This window comes from Beta vulgaris, chromosome 1, assembly GCF_026745355.1.
Source record: "Beta vulgaris subsp. vulgaris cultivar EL10 chromosome 1, EL10.2, whole genome shotgun sequence".
NCBI classification, from domain to species: Eukaryota; Viridiplantae; Streptophyta; class Magnoliopsida; order Caryophyllales; family Amaranthaceae; genus Beta; species Beta vulgaris.
In genome coordinates this window covers 25,298,430-25,314,051 of record NC_079202.1, presented here as the reverse complement: position 1 = coordinate 25,314,051, position 15,622 = coordinate 25,298,430, and the positions used below count along the sequence as shown (strand labels likewise).

At 35.0% G+C, this 15,622-nt stretch overlaps 1 protein-coding gene across 4 annotated transcripts; it reads left to right on the top strand.

The window, feature by feature from the left end:
* The first annotated feature begins 643 nt into the window (after positions 1–643).
* LOC104898891 (probable methyltransferase PMT28) lies at positions 644–8,352 on the top strand. 4 transcript variants are annotated; one of them, XR_790850.4, is made up of 9 exons: positions 645–2,264; positions 2,372–2,521; positions 3,231–3,501; positions 3,591–3,683; positions 4,283–4,457; positions 6,721–6,963; positions 7,103–7,297; positions 7,409–7,744; positions 7,931–8,352. XR_790850.4 is itself a non-coding variant. In XM_048645161.2 (8 exons), exons 1-8 carry the CDS (start codon positions 1,458–1,460, stop codon positions 7,429–7,431), a joined length of 1,953 nt encoding a protein of 650 aa, XP_048501118.1. In that variant the 5' UTR covers positions 644–1,457; the 3' UTR covers positions 7,432–7,503. The 4 variants fall into 4 exon arrangements, 2 of the variants coding, with proteins under 2 accessions (XP_048501118.1, XP_010684322.2); XR_007274646.2 differs by having other exon boundaries at positions 7,409–8,079; positions 8,198–8,352; XM_048645161.2 differs by lacking the exon at positions 7,931–8,352 and having other exon boundaries at positions 644–2,264; positions 7,103–7,293; positions 7,409–7,503.
* The last annotated feature ends 7,270 nt before the right edge of the window (positions 8,353–15,622 follow it).

Below are 15,622 nucleotides of genomic sequence, written 5' to 3'. Positions count from 1 at the left end.
GCTAAATCTACTTTTTGCTCCTCAGAAATCTTGCATAATGCAAAGTATTTGTTACATTTTTTAACCCACATCCTTGCATTTGATCCATCGAACTTAGGAAATTCAAGTTTAGGTACATACCCATGTATTCTTGTAGAAGTACCTCCACTGTCAAGATTTTGTCTAGGTGATTCTGAGTGCCTAGAACCCTCAGCTTCTTTTTATTTGTCACCCAAATCTGACATCATTTTCATCATTGTTTCTTGAAATTCCAAACTCTTCAGAGATTGTAATTCCAATTGTTGCTCTAACAGTTTCAACTGCTCCTCTATTACTTCTACCCTCCTTGTTACTGCAAGAGCCAGTTTATCTTCAAAGATATAGCAAGATTCAACTTGAAATCTGAGTGGTGCAATCTATCAAACACTTGAAGTGCAAGTGATTGAACAACAATGGTGATTTGAGCTCTACAACAACTGCTTTGCTCTGATACCAATGTAACAGTAGCTTGGATGGCTACTGTTATTATACAACCAAGAGTTTGAGCAACTCAAACTTTAGCCTTGATTTAAGAACTTATTAACAACCTCTAACAACTTATTAACAGACTTAACAACTTCTTAACAGAACCTCCTATTACATTGATCTCCAAGAAGCTCTGGAAAACGATAATGGCGGAGTAGAAACGGTCGAAGTTAACGATGATGAAGCTTCTCTTGATGATGATGATGAAGGTTTTATGCTCAAATTTTTTTTTTTTTTGTAGTTTTTGATTTTGTTGTGAAATTAAACACAAATTGGTGAAATTAAAGATGAATTGGACCGAAATTTGGTTTTTCTGTGTTGATGATTTATATTTGAAGCTTGCTAGTCAAGAGATTAGTTGATGATATTCCTTTACTTTGAAAAAAAGAAAGATATTGATGATATTGATGATAAACGAGGAGAGAGAAAGATCGAGCAAGCTTTTGAGATTAGTCCATTTTGTTTGTCTGTCACGCCAGCCACACGGTTTCCTTTCCGTGTGGCGTGTTGCACAAAAAACGGATTGTTAAAAATACGTTCAACTAAAATTTAGACCATTTACAATTGTCCAGAAAATCTAGGAAGGTTTCCCCTAAAAAAAAAAAAAAAAAAAGTTGCGTTTTCTCCGTTCCCTCCTCCCGGAAACTTCTTTTGAACTGCAGTCTATCATCACTCACTTTCTCCTACCTCCGAGCTATGTCTATGCCAATATGTCTAGATCCTATAGATTTTCTTTGCTGAAGCCTGAATCATAAGTAGTAGTTTTTCATGGAGCTTTATTTCTATAAATTCAGGTGGCAAAATTGATTTTTTTGTGTGTGTAATTTCATTTTACAGTTCAGAGTACTGCTGGTTCACTTCACTCGGATGTGTTCTCTCACCTACTCTTCTTGGTATCTTATTCACAACTAACTTAACACTTGAGAGAGGAAAGAGGAGAGAGAAAGAGAGACATGGGTTTAGCAAAGACAGCTCTATCAAAGATTGGTCGGCAAGCAAAAGTCCCACATGGGTTATGCGCTAAGATGACGGCAGTGGTGATATTGGGTTTGTGTTTCATTTTTGTCTGGTCATTCTTTTCATCAACCCCGGATTCCTTGGCAGCTCAGAGAGAGAGTTTCAGTGATATTGCAGACCCAGCAGCAGCAACAACTACACCATCATCATCATCATCATCATCATCATCTTCGCAATCGCATACAAACAGGGCTACTCATTCAGCAACCATGTCCCGTAGTAAGCACAAGCAGCGCGGTAATTTGAGCAAGAAAACCAGTAAAAATGTAAATGTGACTGTTACTGGTGAGCAGAATTCTAACAAAACAAAAGATGAAGGATCTGAAAGATCTGAGGTTGATGAAGAAAATCAAAATGAATCAGTGGTTGATGGGAAGGAAGATGCATTTCAAGGTGAAGGTGAAGGTGAAGGTGAAGGTGATGTCAATGAAGATCCTGAGTTGGAAAATGGGGTGGATGTTAAACTTAGTGAGAGCGAGGAGGATGATGTAGCCGGTACTCGGTCGATGAAGAAGCATTTGGGTCCAATGTTTGATCCCAAGGCTCATTACAGTTGGAAATTGTGTAATGTAAGAAGTAAACACAATTACATTCCTTGCATTGATATTGAAAGTCCCAAAGGAAAAATTCAGAGATATCGACATCATGAAAAGAGCTGTCCTTCAACACCTCCAATGTGTTTAGTCTCTCTTCCTCCCGATGGTTATGAAACTACTTTACACTGGTCTCAAACCAAAACAAAGGTATCCATTCCATTTCCATACTCAAAAACCCTTTTTGCCTTCTTCAATTGTATTTGTGAATTGTGATTGCCTTTATGATTGTACGTTGTTGTTCGTTTCGCCTACAGATATTGTACAAGAATGTTGCACATCCTAAACTTGCTGCATATATTAAGACTAACACTTGGGCCTTCCAGTCCGGAGAATATCTTGTCTTTCCTCAAAATCGCTCAAACGTTGTTGGTGGAGTTGGTCACTACCTTGAATCCATCGTAGAGGTACTCAACTACTGATTTTTGCCTTGTATCACTCATTTGCCTGTATGAAATTATCGTCAATGCCAATTACCCCTAGTTGAAACACATTCTTATCTAGCGTTTATATAGAAAACAAGAGAAGTTAAATTAGGAAAAATTGACGTAAATAGTCAAAACATTCACCCATCTTCCTAATATACTCCCAACTTTTGATCAACTTTTAAGGAGTCTTCTTAAATTAGTTCAAACCGTTAATTTATATATACCATTGACCCTAAATGGATTTGCACCAAATAAGATTGTCCCTAAATGGATTATTGAAGGCAGATAAACAACTATTTGGATTATTTTGAGGAGGTCCTACAATAGTTGGGGTTATTCTTTTATAATCCAAAGTTTATCTTGAAAAATCAGTGGAAGTTGAGATTATTAGAATCAGTTTTTCTTTAAAATTCTGTGTAGGATAACAAATCAGACTTATAAATCAAGTTAACTTTTAAACTTTCAATGTTTGATGAGTTAAGTATTTGACACACTTTCAGCACCAATTAAATGTGTGAGATTATCGAATGCGGAGTTTGATGTCTTATATAGATGTGTAAAGATGTAAAGCTTAAATATTTCTTAATTTAGTTTTTTTTTCAAGTCACTTGCTTCTATTAAGTGATCTTGTTCTTTGTAGTAACTACACTGCCTTATATCTTGATCTCCCACTTGATGGTTCTGTTAGATGGTACCAGATATTGAATGGGGAAAGAATGTCCGTGTGGTGCTAGACATTGGAGTCATCGACTCAAGTTTCACAGCATCTCTCTTTGACAAAAGTGTGCTAACTTTATCACTAGGATTGAATAATGACCTGGTGGACTTGGCACAAATCGCAATTGAGCGTGGATTTCCTGCAATTGTCAGCCCATTTGCAAATAGAAGACTTCCACTCCCCAGCTCTTCTTTTGACGCCATTCACTGTGGTGGATGCAACATGCATTGGCAATCTAATGGTATTCTGGTTATTTAATACGCGCCTTTGAACTGCTTAAGCTGATATCTTTGTTACTTTGTTATATGTTCCTTGTTTGTATTCTTTCAGGGGGCAAGAAGCTTCTTGAATTGAATAGAATTTTGCGACCAGGTGGATACTTTGTTTTGTCAGAAAAGCATAGCAGCATTGAAAAGGAAGAAGGTTTGGCCTGGTCTAATTTAATCTCTTCTTTGTTAGTGATTGAAGATAGAATCATTTTTTATGTGAAGCAATCAATGGAAATAGCTTTATTTGTAACAAAATTGTCTTTACTTTCTATTTTTCATACATCTCTTCGGCTTTTTGAAGCCCACTTTTATCACTGACAAAATTGTTGTTGCTAATAATCTGGACCCTGAGACTGAGACTCTGTTTAATTGTCTTCATTCGTAATGTTCTCTAATAGGCTAAACAAAAGTTGGATGCATGCCCTTGTCTCTTTGGCTCTTCCCTTTTATTGTACTCATGGCATACAATTTTTGTTTTTTTTTTTTCCAAAAATGACTGCTTTTATTTTTTTTCAAAATATTCTTTTGCCTTGCACTTACTGAGAATTTAAAAGCTGAGTGCCTTTAGATAGTCAGTCTATCTGTAGCTCCAACTCATCTAGGTCTTCCTTGTAAAGTCAATGTGGTGCTCCATCTCATTGAACGCTGTTGCTTTGCATTGTTGTTTTCTCCAGCCTAGTGTCAGTCATGATTCTCTCTTATCATAGTGGCGAAAGGTACTGATGATATTTACCCTTTGATTCTTCTTGCCAGCCATGACTTCATTGACAGCAGCTATCTGTTGGAATGTCCTTGCTGATAAAACAGACGAAGTCGCTGAAGTTGGTGTCAAAATTTATCAAAAGGCAGATTCAAATTCTATTTATGAACTACGTAGGAAGAAGAATCCTCCTTTATGCAAGGAGAGCGAGAATCCAGATGCAGCCTGGTATGCCATGCCTACTTTGTTTGCAAAACTATTTGGACTTACCATTCATCTATAATTTTTTTCGTACATCGATATCATAATCAATATTACCAAGTGCCGTTATGGTTTGGGGTCTAGCATTCCATTTGTAATTCCAGAATTGACTGAATCTAAGTGTTCTGGAAACATTAAGAATAGAATTCCAAATTCTAAGTAAACCCGTGTCATCTCAAATCTCATATGCTATCCTGCCTCCCTTCTACTGAACTTCTCTCTCCTCATGAAACAATCGTGATTGCCTTTCTCCTCCAAGTCACAAACAAGGCATAATTTTTCTAATTCAATTGTGAACTCGTGCACATTCAACGTGTCTTAACTCAATGTAGTCAATCTCAAGTATTGCCTTTGTTCAAAATAAATAGGCAAGAACTTTTCTTAAGCTTCTTCTTCAAATTAGTCCGACAACTAAGCTTCTGCATCTCTTTTCTAGCACGTTTAGCCTTCAAGTTTTGAGCCAAATACCTGCATATTTCGTGAGTCTAACATAAGCAATCTTGAACCTCTTTTGGTCATCAAAACCTCTATCATCACATACTTTCTTAAGTTGTTTAATCCACTCAAGCAAATCTTCAGAACTTGAATTCGTAATCATCCAACTTTAACCCTCAATCATCATCATAGGTAGGTTTTACAACCCTAATAGAATGCTCATCATCCAACCGCCAACATGCTCAAAACTATTTTTATCTAGCGTCTTAGTAATAATAGAAACAATAGCATCCATATGAGTTTCAAACCTATTCATGTTACTAACATTAGCATTAAACTAAGTTGAAAATCAAATTGCTGTTTATCAAGATCCGCAATAGCTTTAGTTAACATTTCCGTATTAGATGACATATTGACTAATTAACAACAAAGATTCCAACAACACTACACACACGAAGCAAAAAGAGCACCCTTAACACCACAAACCCCACGTAAATATTACAACTTTGCAAGAAAAATTGTAACTTTAGAACGAATTACCTTGGATCTTTGAAGAGTATAGACATTCTGGCCTCACCAAGCTAAGGAAGCTTAGAGATAAAGGAAAAACGCCACTTAATGTAAAAAAAAAACCCTAAGTCCAAAAATAAGAATACATGTATCCGGATATTTCAATGTTAAGTGATAACTCCTGAACTCTCAACAAAGAATCTTAAACACACTCAAACCACCCCCGGAATTAAGTTGTTTAACACTAATTAATGAACACTCCTGAATATCAATTAATGAAGATCAAAGCTTATGAATTAACTCACAAACAATAACACAATGTTTATCATAAAATCACTCTAACCCTTGTAATGTGGTTAGATGTTTATTTATAAGCTAGCAAGACTAAACTTGCTCTCCAAGCACCCAACATGTTAAAGAATACAAGAGAGAAAAAGAGGGAAACATTCCCCTAAAAGCAAGCCTAGAATCTAACCTAAAAATAAGGAAAAGACTAGATTTAGACAAGATATGCAAATCTTTCTTAAAATACACCCAAAACACACGACGCTTAACAAGGAGATTATTTCTTGTCTTCCGCCTACTCTAAGCATAAATGAGGAAAGGTTCTTTCTCAACTTACCTAATTACAACTCATGACAACTCGTCCTACTTGGAGCTTGAGTAACCAAAATTATAATAAGATTTTTGGCACTTTTACAACTCAATTATTAATAAAAACAAAACTACTTTAACTAACATTTTAACTAATCATTAGACATGAAATAAAATAACTAATTAGAATGCTAAATAGCTTCCTCCTCAAGCCAAGTAACACAAGTGACAAAACCTTGATTTCATGCCAACAAGTTGAACCCCATATGCTCCATGATCAATGTGATTGGTTCATCTTGAGTTGGTGCCTCTGAATCCGCATCAATGACAAACCGTTTAACCTTGAAGAGTAGTAATTTATGTTCTGCATTCTGAAAAGAAGTTTGTATCATTGATTCTGATGCTGTTCAGGAGATTTGCTCATTTTCAAAGTCTAGCTTTCTACTCATTTTACTGAAAAATCATGCACTTTCCAGGGCAATTCTAGTCCAAGGAATTCCACAGCTTGTGTCCTTATCATTATGCAGATAATTTTCAGCGTGGTTCCACTCTTCAAGAAAAGCTGGAATATGCTGATTGCCTTTTATTCTTTCAGTGCTTGGATACTAGATATATATTAGGAATCTCACTTTAAATCATCATGCTCTGTTTATGTTATGTTTTCTTGATTGTAAAGTTGTGATTAAAACAGGTATATTCCAATTAGACATTGTTTGGACCTTATACCCACTGCAATTGAGCAGCATGGGACCGAGTGGCCTGCAGAATGGCCCAAAAGGCTTGAAAGTTATCCTGACTGGTTGAGCGACAAGGAGAAAGTAAAGGCAGACACAAAGCACTGGAAGGCTATAGTTGACAAGTCCTATCTCACTGGAATGGGTATTGATTGGACAAATATCCGAAATGTGATGGATATGAAAGCCATTTATGGGGGGTATGTTTTTCTTGAGCTAATCTGTTAGGAATATGCTCTAGAAAGAGAATATCTATTCAAGTGCTAATATTTTTTTGTTATTGTTTTTTCCATGTATTCATTTGCCGAACCGTGGATTTGTGAATGCTATATGCTACAGGTTTGCGGCTGCTCTTTCAGAACAAAATGTCTGGGTCATGAATGTAGTCCCTGTTCATGCTCCAAATACACTTCCTCTTATCTATGAACGTGGTCTCTTTGGCATTTATCATGATTGGTGTGAATCTTTTGGTACTTATCCAAGGTCATATGATCTGTTGCATGCAGATCATCTCTTTTCACGACTAAAAAGTAGGTAGGGTTGTCTCTCTGCCTCTCTCCATTGTTTCATCCCCTGAAACAACAATTATACATATATTTGCTGCCTAGCTCTCTAATAAGTGTACCCCTCTGATTTCTGTTTTAGATGTAACCAACCAGTGGCAATAGTTGTTGAGATGGATCGCATATTGCGTCCCAGAGGTTGGGTAATTGTGCGTGATAAGGCTGTGATACTGGAATCCCTCGAAAGAATATTTAGAAGTTTGAACTGGGATATCCACATGACGTTTGCTCAGGATAAGGAGGGCATTCTTGTGGCTCAGAAAACAATTTGGAGGCCTTGAGGTCAAGCTACAATTTAAGTGCATCCTATTCTCCACCTGGGAGCTAAGGCGTCAATTTGACACTTTGCTTTACCTGTGCTGATTCTGCCAGACGTATATGACCGTCCACGATTTTGCAGATATATCCAAAATATCAGGTTCATTCATGCTCCTGTATGAGATGTTGTGGTGAACCTTAAACTATCTCTTCTTTCTTGTGTATAACATACTCGCACATTAATGAGGATAGCTCTATGTTTGGGTGAATTATGAAGTCTCAAGGTGACTAGAAATACTGATTTTCCATTTTTCTAGTTCCACCTTTGATTTTGTTATTCATCCAGGAGTATCTGGCTGGAAAAGGTTTTTCACACTTTGCAGAGGCAGTGATGTTTGCTTGTCACGAAGCCCTAATAGAAGCATTGCCGCTAGCAGGTGGTTTGTCTTATATGCAGAACACAAGGACCCTCTATTTGGCCGTTCTATCTCTAATGTGAGTGGAAAATGAGCAGCAAAAAGGCTTAGAAAGCAACTTTCAGAAGTATCTAGTGCATGAATTGTTACTGATTGTATGCATTATTGCTAAAGTTTTTGGCTCCTTTTATTTGCAGTAGCATGTATCTACTTACATATGTGACACTGCTCCGGTTGGTTCCGAGCCCAATGTGTGATGAGAATGTATACGGTGCCTTTCCTTTCTCCCTGTAACAGTCCTTAATTTGTGAGAGATGCAATTGGATACTCCTGTGACAATACTATTACTTCACTTTAGATGTTCTTAAAATGTGGTATTGTGTTTTGTGTATGAGTATGCAATATGCAACTGTTCTCCACTTGCATATTGCATACTCGTACTGTTCTCCTGTTCCATACTAATACTCGATTCCTCAAATTTGCCTATTTTTGGTTTGCTCAGTAAAAATTCAAGGCTCGTCTGATAGAATATATTTAAATAAATTCATAATTTTGTATTATCTTGTATTTATTCAAGGATTTATTCAAATGTAAATCATTTTAGATAATTTCCCGATTTCTAGCCTAATTACTAGCAATTATAAGTTGTATATCTTTTATCTTTGTTCATTCAAACAAATCAAGGATCATAATCTTTCATGTTATCAGTTGCCTTGGGAAACTTCTTTATCTCGTCTTCCGCCGCACTCCCTAGCGTGACACCACACTGCCACCAGTTTGTGGTGTTGCACCATCTTCTTGTCACCTTCTTTCTTCTCTCTTATTCTATTTGTCCACCATGTCTGACAAATCTTTTCATCTTACCATTGTGTTGAATATTAAATCTCATGTTACCATCACTCTCAAGATGGCCGGATAACGTTATAATATGCGATATGGGGGGAGTTGCTGAAAGTCCATTGTCGATTAGTTAAGGCCGACACCGTACTAGGTAGGGTAGGATAAAATTAGGCAAAAACACCATGTGAGTCGGCAAACTCCAATGATACAACTCTACAATTTCTAGATACAAAAACACCACCAAAAATTAATAGAAAAGAACCTTGGATACAGAAACACCACCAAGAGGTAGGGAGATTCACTCACAACTATTTATACTAGTTGTATATGCACGCGATGCGTGCGTCAACAACCTTATGTAGTTATATGTACGAATGAGCATATTTTTTCAATCTGAAATTATTTTGGTAATAATTTTAATTATCGAGGTTCTTTATAGAAATTATTTTTTAAAATCGAAGTTGCCCGATTTTTAACTGTTTAATACCGTCACTGAAAACTTTGATCGATGATTCAATAATTCCTTGTCAACAGTTTGTTACAATTCTTTAAACGATTATAAATGTTAAAACGATATTGATTGAACTTTGTAAATAAGAATTATTATGTTTTCAGAATATATCACTAAATCGTTAGTGATGTAAATTATTGAGGTTATTTTGTAGATGTTATTATCTTTTTAAATTAAAGGTGAATGATTTTTAACTGTTCAATACCGTCACTGAAAAATTTGATCGATGATTTAATAATTTCTTTTCAGCGACTTTAGTATAGTTCTTTAACAATTATAATTATTGATAAACCATATTGTTTGAACTTTGTAAATATGAAATACTACCTCTATTTTTATTTAGTTGCAATATTCACCTTTTTGCACAAACATTAATAAATGAGAAAAGAGAGTATAGTTGACCCACTTGCCCTTGCTACTAGTATTGTAATTAAATGGGGAGAGTAGGTGAAGTAAGGGTAATATAGTCAATTTATCCCAAAAGCTTTCCTAAAAAGGGAAATGTTGCAACTAATAAAAAACACCTAAAAGTAGAAATTGTTGCAACTAAATAAAAACAGAGGTAGTATTATGTTATCACGATATATTGCTAACTTTTTTTGGTTGAAGATTCTAATTGATAATTGATTTCGTGAATTGATTGTGTCAATCTAGTTTGTCAAGTTATTAATGGTATGTCATATTCTATTTTGACCTACTAATATGGCAAGTTTCATTGACTCTCATTTTTCAATTTTTTATAAAAAGAAAACATTGTTTTAAATTATTAGAGGGTATTCTAGTCACTTCAAAAAAGGACACCACACCTCCTCCCTTGGCTTATATAATAGAGATTTTAGGAAGTGGGCTTAGTAAAATTAATTATAACTTAATAAAGTTTTAAAAAAAATCATCCTTGAACCAAGCGTGTGACATTAATAAAACTTTCCACCATGCATCCTTGTAGTTGCAATGTAGGAACACTTTGATATTAAACTAACCATTGTTGGGATCATTAATCAAGAGAAACATTTTCATTGTTGTAATTGAACTCATGAAATATTAATTCGGTTTATATAACGACATGATATTGAAAATGGAAATCTACTCTTATTAAACAAATGAATACAAGGATTTTAACATACCAGTTGCCATCTACGCTCGATAACGGTGTCAATTCTCGATTTAAATCTATCTCCATTCGTGACCAAATTTTGAGATGCTAACAATAGTCTTTAAAATAAACATATAAGCTATGGACATATTACTCTACATTTACTTTGAGAAGAAAGCGTGGCGCCAACTATAGTTTTGAAGGTAAATATACATTTGAGAAGGAAGCAGTAAAGTAGAAAGTAGTAGATTTGATTATACGTGATTTTGGTTGACTAATTAAAAAAAAAGTTAAAATATATATTAAATAACGATCCTAACTAAATAAGCATAACTATAGCAAGGATATTCTTATTTATTTAATTAGTTTGTTAAATAGATTATGCTTAACCTTTGCACTAGCTAGATGCATATATGTTAGAAAAACCCTTTTTTTAATTAGTTTGCTAAATAGATAATGCTTAACCTTTGCACTATATGCACTAGCTTTTAATGCACGGGATGCGTGCGACGACATGTTTCCCAAATCAAACCACTACTCCCCAATTACTGATATGTCATAATTATATATAGTTTTTAGATGCATTTGATTGCATTTGGAACTCCCTTTAGAGCATTTAGGTGCATAATGGCATGAATTACGTAAGTTGTGCTCTACTACTCCCCGTTTGCGTGTTTTGATCATTTTCAGGTTACTTTGATGCAAATTGATTATAATTACCTAAGATCGAGCATATTAATCATTGAATATGAAGATAGCTTGCACAAGGATCACAATGTATCCGTTCGGGACAATTTCGAGTTAGAATGAAGGGAAGAGATAGTGAAAGAAGTGCCAAAACTGATACCTGTTCACTATTTTGATCATAACTTTTGATGGAAAATTGATAATCACAAAATTCCAGTTGGGTTGGAAACTACACTTCAAGGTCTTTCCAATGATAGGTTACACGCCCAAATCCAACATCTGGTTTGAAAGATACATCCTTCACAAGTTGACGCAAAATAACTGTTTCTCCGCCCGGTCGACCGGGCGGTTTTGCCCGACCGGGCGAAATTAATTTTTCACCAAAATTCATGGAATGTTAGCCCGGTCAACCGGGCGACCAAATGGGAAAATTTGCTTACGCGTCCGACCGGGCGGATTTGCTTTTTTGTCGTAAAATTGAATCATCGTCGCCCGACCAGGCGGTTTCCCGGGACGCGTTTTTTCGGGTTTTTTAGCCGATTTTGTAAGAAGTATAAATAGGTTTTTTATATTTTCGAGAGATCCATCTCATTATATACGTTTTTAGGGCCAAAACACTTAGTTTATTCTCTCTACTTTTGTTGAACTTTTACATTGGAAGATTATATAGATCGTCGATTTCCTTTTTCATTGTTCTTCAATCATTCGGTATTCTTCTTACTTTCTTTAATTTAATGAATTCTTTTACTTTGATCATGTTTATTGAGTTCTTTATTATAATGAGTGAGTAGTCTATTTCTAGGGTTTAGAGAGGGAAGCCATGTTTATACCTTTATTATTGTGGTTTGATGTTCTTCAATAATTGGGTTGAATTAGAATAATTCCTGTTGATTTGTTATACTTGTTTAATTCATGTAATTGCGCAATATCATGAGTTATGTTTAGCTAATAAGAATTAGAATCGAAAGATCATATTCATTAGAGGCTTGTTACAATAGGTAGATTTGATTATGTTGAGCGACCGTACTGGCATATGTTAATCTAAGAGTTGTTAATGCCTGACCAAGGATTAACGAAATACTTCATCTATTCGAACCTCAATCCAAGTGTTGTTGAACTATATTATATTGATTAAACTGGTATAAGCATGGTGGACCGATCGATTGCCCTAGGCTTTTAATTATTTGATAAATAATTCCCATTTTTCTGCTTCTAGTTTAGTCTAGTTTAGTTATTTATTACTCAATCATTTCCTCTCTGGAAGTAGTTAGATAATTGAACATAAATCTGTAGAACTCCTCTCCCTGTGGATCGACCCGTATTTGTCAGTTGCCGGGGAGACGGCTAGTTTCTATAGCTTTCTGATTAATTATTTGACTATCTCTGATGTCTCATTGGAACTTCAAGTTCCAATTGAGGCCATCTCACTGCACATTTTTCTTTGTTTCTTTTATGCCCAGGTCTAAAAGAACAGGTTCTCCAGTTCAGACTGATCCTGATCTTGAGAAAACCATCCGGCAGCTCAAGAAGACACAAAAGAAGAAAAAGCAGTCTGCTAATCAGGAAAAAGTCACGGAAGAACCAACTGAACCAATTATGCCTCATAAGTCACTGAAGTCTTATGGGGTACCTTCTCCTGGCAATGTTCCCACAGGCCCTACTATGCATGATATACAAGCAGCTGTAATCCCCCACAATTTTAAAGGGTTTTCATAAATATATTAAAGTATTTATGTAGTTATATTTAAATCCAAATGAGTTTGGAAAATGATTTGACTTTTAAAAAGGGTTGACTATTTTTAAAAGTCAACTAAAACTATTTTCATAGCTTAATAAAATTGAAAATGTCTTAATTAAGCATGTCTTAATAAAAGCTTTAAGTATTAAAAGCATTTATTTAAAAAGAAGTTTAATGGAATCGAAACTCCTAAAAGGATAAAAAGGAAAAGAGTCCTATTGATGATTAAAGTCCTAAGTTGATCATCTTATTAGTCATCAAATCTTTTTAAATTTTATCTCTTTTCCTAAACCTAAAAGGATTAGCCTTTATGTAAATATCCTAAAACCCAATTATTTTATCCCACACAATTATTTTATATACATCACGCCATTCATATTTTCCTCCTCCTCTCACTCGACATTTTTCTCTCTCCTCTTTCCTTGTGCGTGATTTCCATATTTTCCTCCCAAAGCTTGTTTCTTCTTCGCTAAGTAACGTTTCTTGTTGAACAAGAAACGTCACAAATATTTTCTTGAAGCCGAGACCTTGCTGCCGCCGGTCCTTTCTTGTTGTCACTGCTGCCGGCGCCCTCTTGTCCTCCTTGTTGTGGTTGTTTTCTTTTCTTCTTCTCTAAGATTCCATTAAAGTATTAATTTTTACATTATTTTATTGTTATTAGCATGTTTATGATTTAAATTATGATTTTATATGAACAATATATTTTCGGTTTTCATAGGTGTAAAAATAATAATTTCAGATTTATTATTTTCAGTTTTTTATATGAAATATGTTTTTAGGGTTTTAAATCACTAGAAACTATATATTTAAAGTATAAATTTGAGTTTTGATGAGAATATGATTTTCCTATGCATTAAATATATTTTCAGAAGGTTTATAAATTTTTATAAATGCTGGAATTTCAGAAAGTATGTATTTTAAAGGTTTTTTTAATGATTTTTAATCACTAGAATAGTTGTACTATACTAGAGATTAAAAATAATGAAAGTTTAATACATAAAAACGATTTTAAAGACTTTTAAAAGGGTTTGGGACGTTTTTAAAGTTGCTGTAAATTTTTAGTTCAAAGTATTTACTTTGTTATTTTATTTTCTAGGCGGAGAATTCATAGTAGGGGACTTTTAGAGAGTAAAAGTGGCCTACTGTTTCGTTTACACAAGGTACGTACATAGTCTACGTGCTATATGGTTAGAAACATGCTTTAGGGATGTTTTTATTTATTAGTATCATGTATAGGACCTTGTTGTTCATATATATGATTTACTGAAATTGTTTTACATGTTACTTGCCTGTGTGCTACATGTAAACTAAGAATATGTATGAGTATGACTGTTTGTATGGAAGTTTGATGCAAGCAGATAAGTTCAGTTTTGGGTATTAATTCGTGAGTGAATTAATGTAAGTAAGTTGGAATCATGTGTTACATAGATTATTTGAGATTATTTATTTATCTTATAAGAACCGTGGATCTTATTTGGTAAGTATGAGTTATATCTATATAAAGATACAGTTTACTGTTGGCTAGGTTCAACAGGCAAGTTAGTAAAGAATAAAAGAAGTTAAAGGAGTCTTGAATGATAAGTTGTGAACACTTGTTGATTCTAAAATTAAAAAGGAGTTTTGTGATGTTTATGTGATTGTTAGTTGTGAGTGTTATGTGCTTGGTTGGTGTCAACAGAAATATAAAAATGAATGCAACGTAAAGTGAAACGAGAGTAGGTTATAGACTTTAGACTGGTGCACGTCTAGAGTTGGACACTAAGGGTTGGGATACATAGTCCGCCGTGATATGTATTTTCCTAGGATTGGATTGATCACCTTTCCTCTTTAGCTCAAAGGTTCCTCGATATCGCAGGTCAATTGGAATATGTGGTAGCTCCCATATCTCCTACTTCAGTATAGACAACTCGTCCCATAACTATTCCATTTAAAGAAGAAATAAAAGTTTAGAGTCTAGTTCAGTAGGAGTCATCTGCAGTTTGTTATATGCTTATTATTTATTTATTTCTGCAAGTATATTTTAGTATCATGTTTAGGGTTATGTATACCTGATATGTAGTACTCAGCTTTGCTGATTACGTGCTTGTCTGTGTTTGTGATCATGGCTTTGCCTATTGATCCTGTGGTGATCCTTCGGGGGAGCAGAGTCAAGGAAGCATTGACATTACAGGTTCGAAGATGCATACCATTGGGGAATCTGGAATGGAGAGGCTTTTGTGACGTTAGTAGTATCTAAGTTGTTTCTAGGAATTTATATTTTTAGACTTTAGCTTTAAGTTGGTGTGTTTCAGTTCAAACATTGTTTGGTTCTTATTTCATAAGTTTAATAAAGTTGATTTTGTTTTAATAAGTTTTCCGCTACAAAATTCTGAGTAAGCCGAAACGTTATCACACGGGCGATAATGCCTGGGTAATTCTCTAAGGTTTATTATAAAATTATTTCTAGAAAAAGAGAATTATCGGGGTGTTACAACAGCCAACTTCGAAATCAAGCCTGCCCTCATCAATATGATCCAGCAGAATCAGTTTGGTGGGCATCCATCTGAAGACCCTGCAAATCATTTACAACGTTTCAACAACTCTGTCGTACCGTTAAACACCAAGGGGTCACTCCTGATCAGTTGAAGATCATGGTTTTCGAATTTTCATTAAAGGACAAGGCACAGAAGTGGCTGAACGATGTCAATGAAACTGAGTGGAGTGTTATATCTGAAGCATTCCTGAAAGAGTACTACCCTCCCACCAAGACTGCA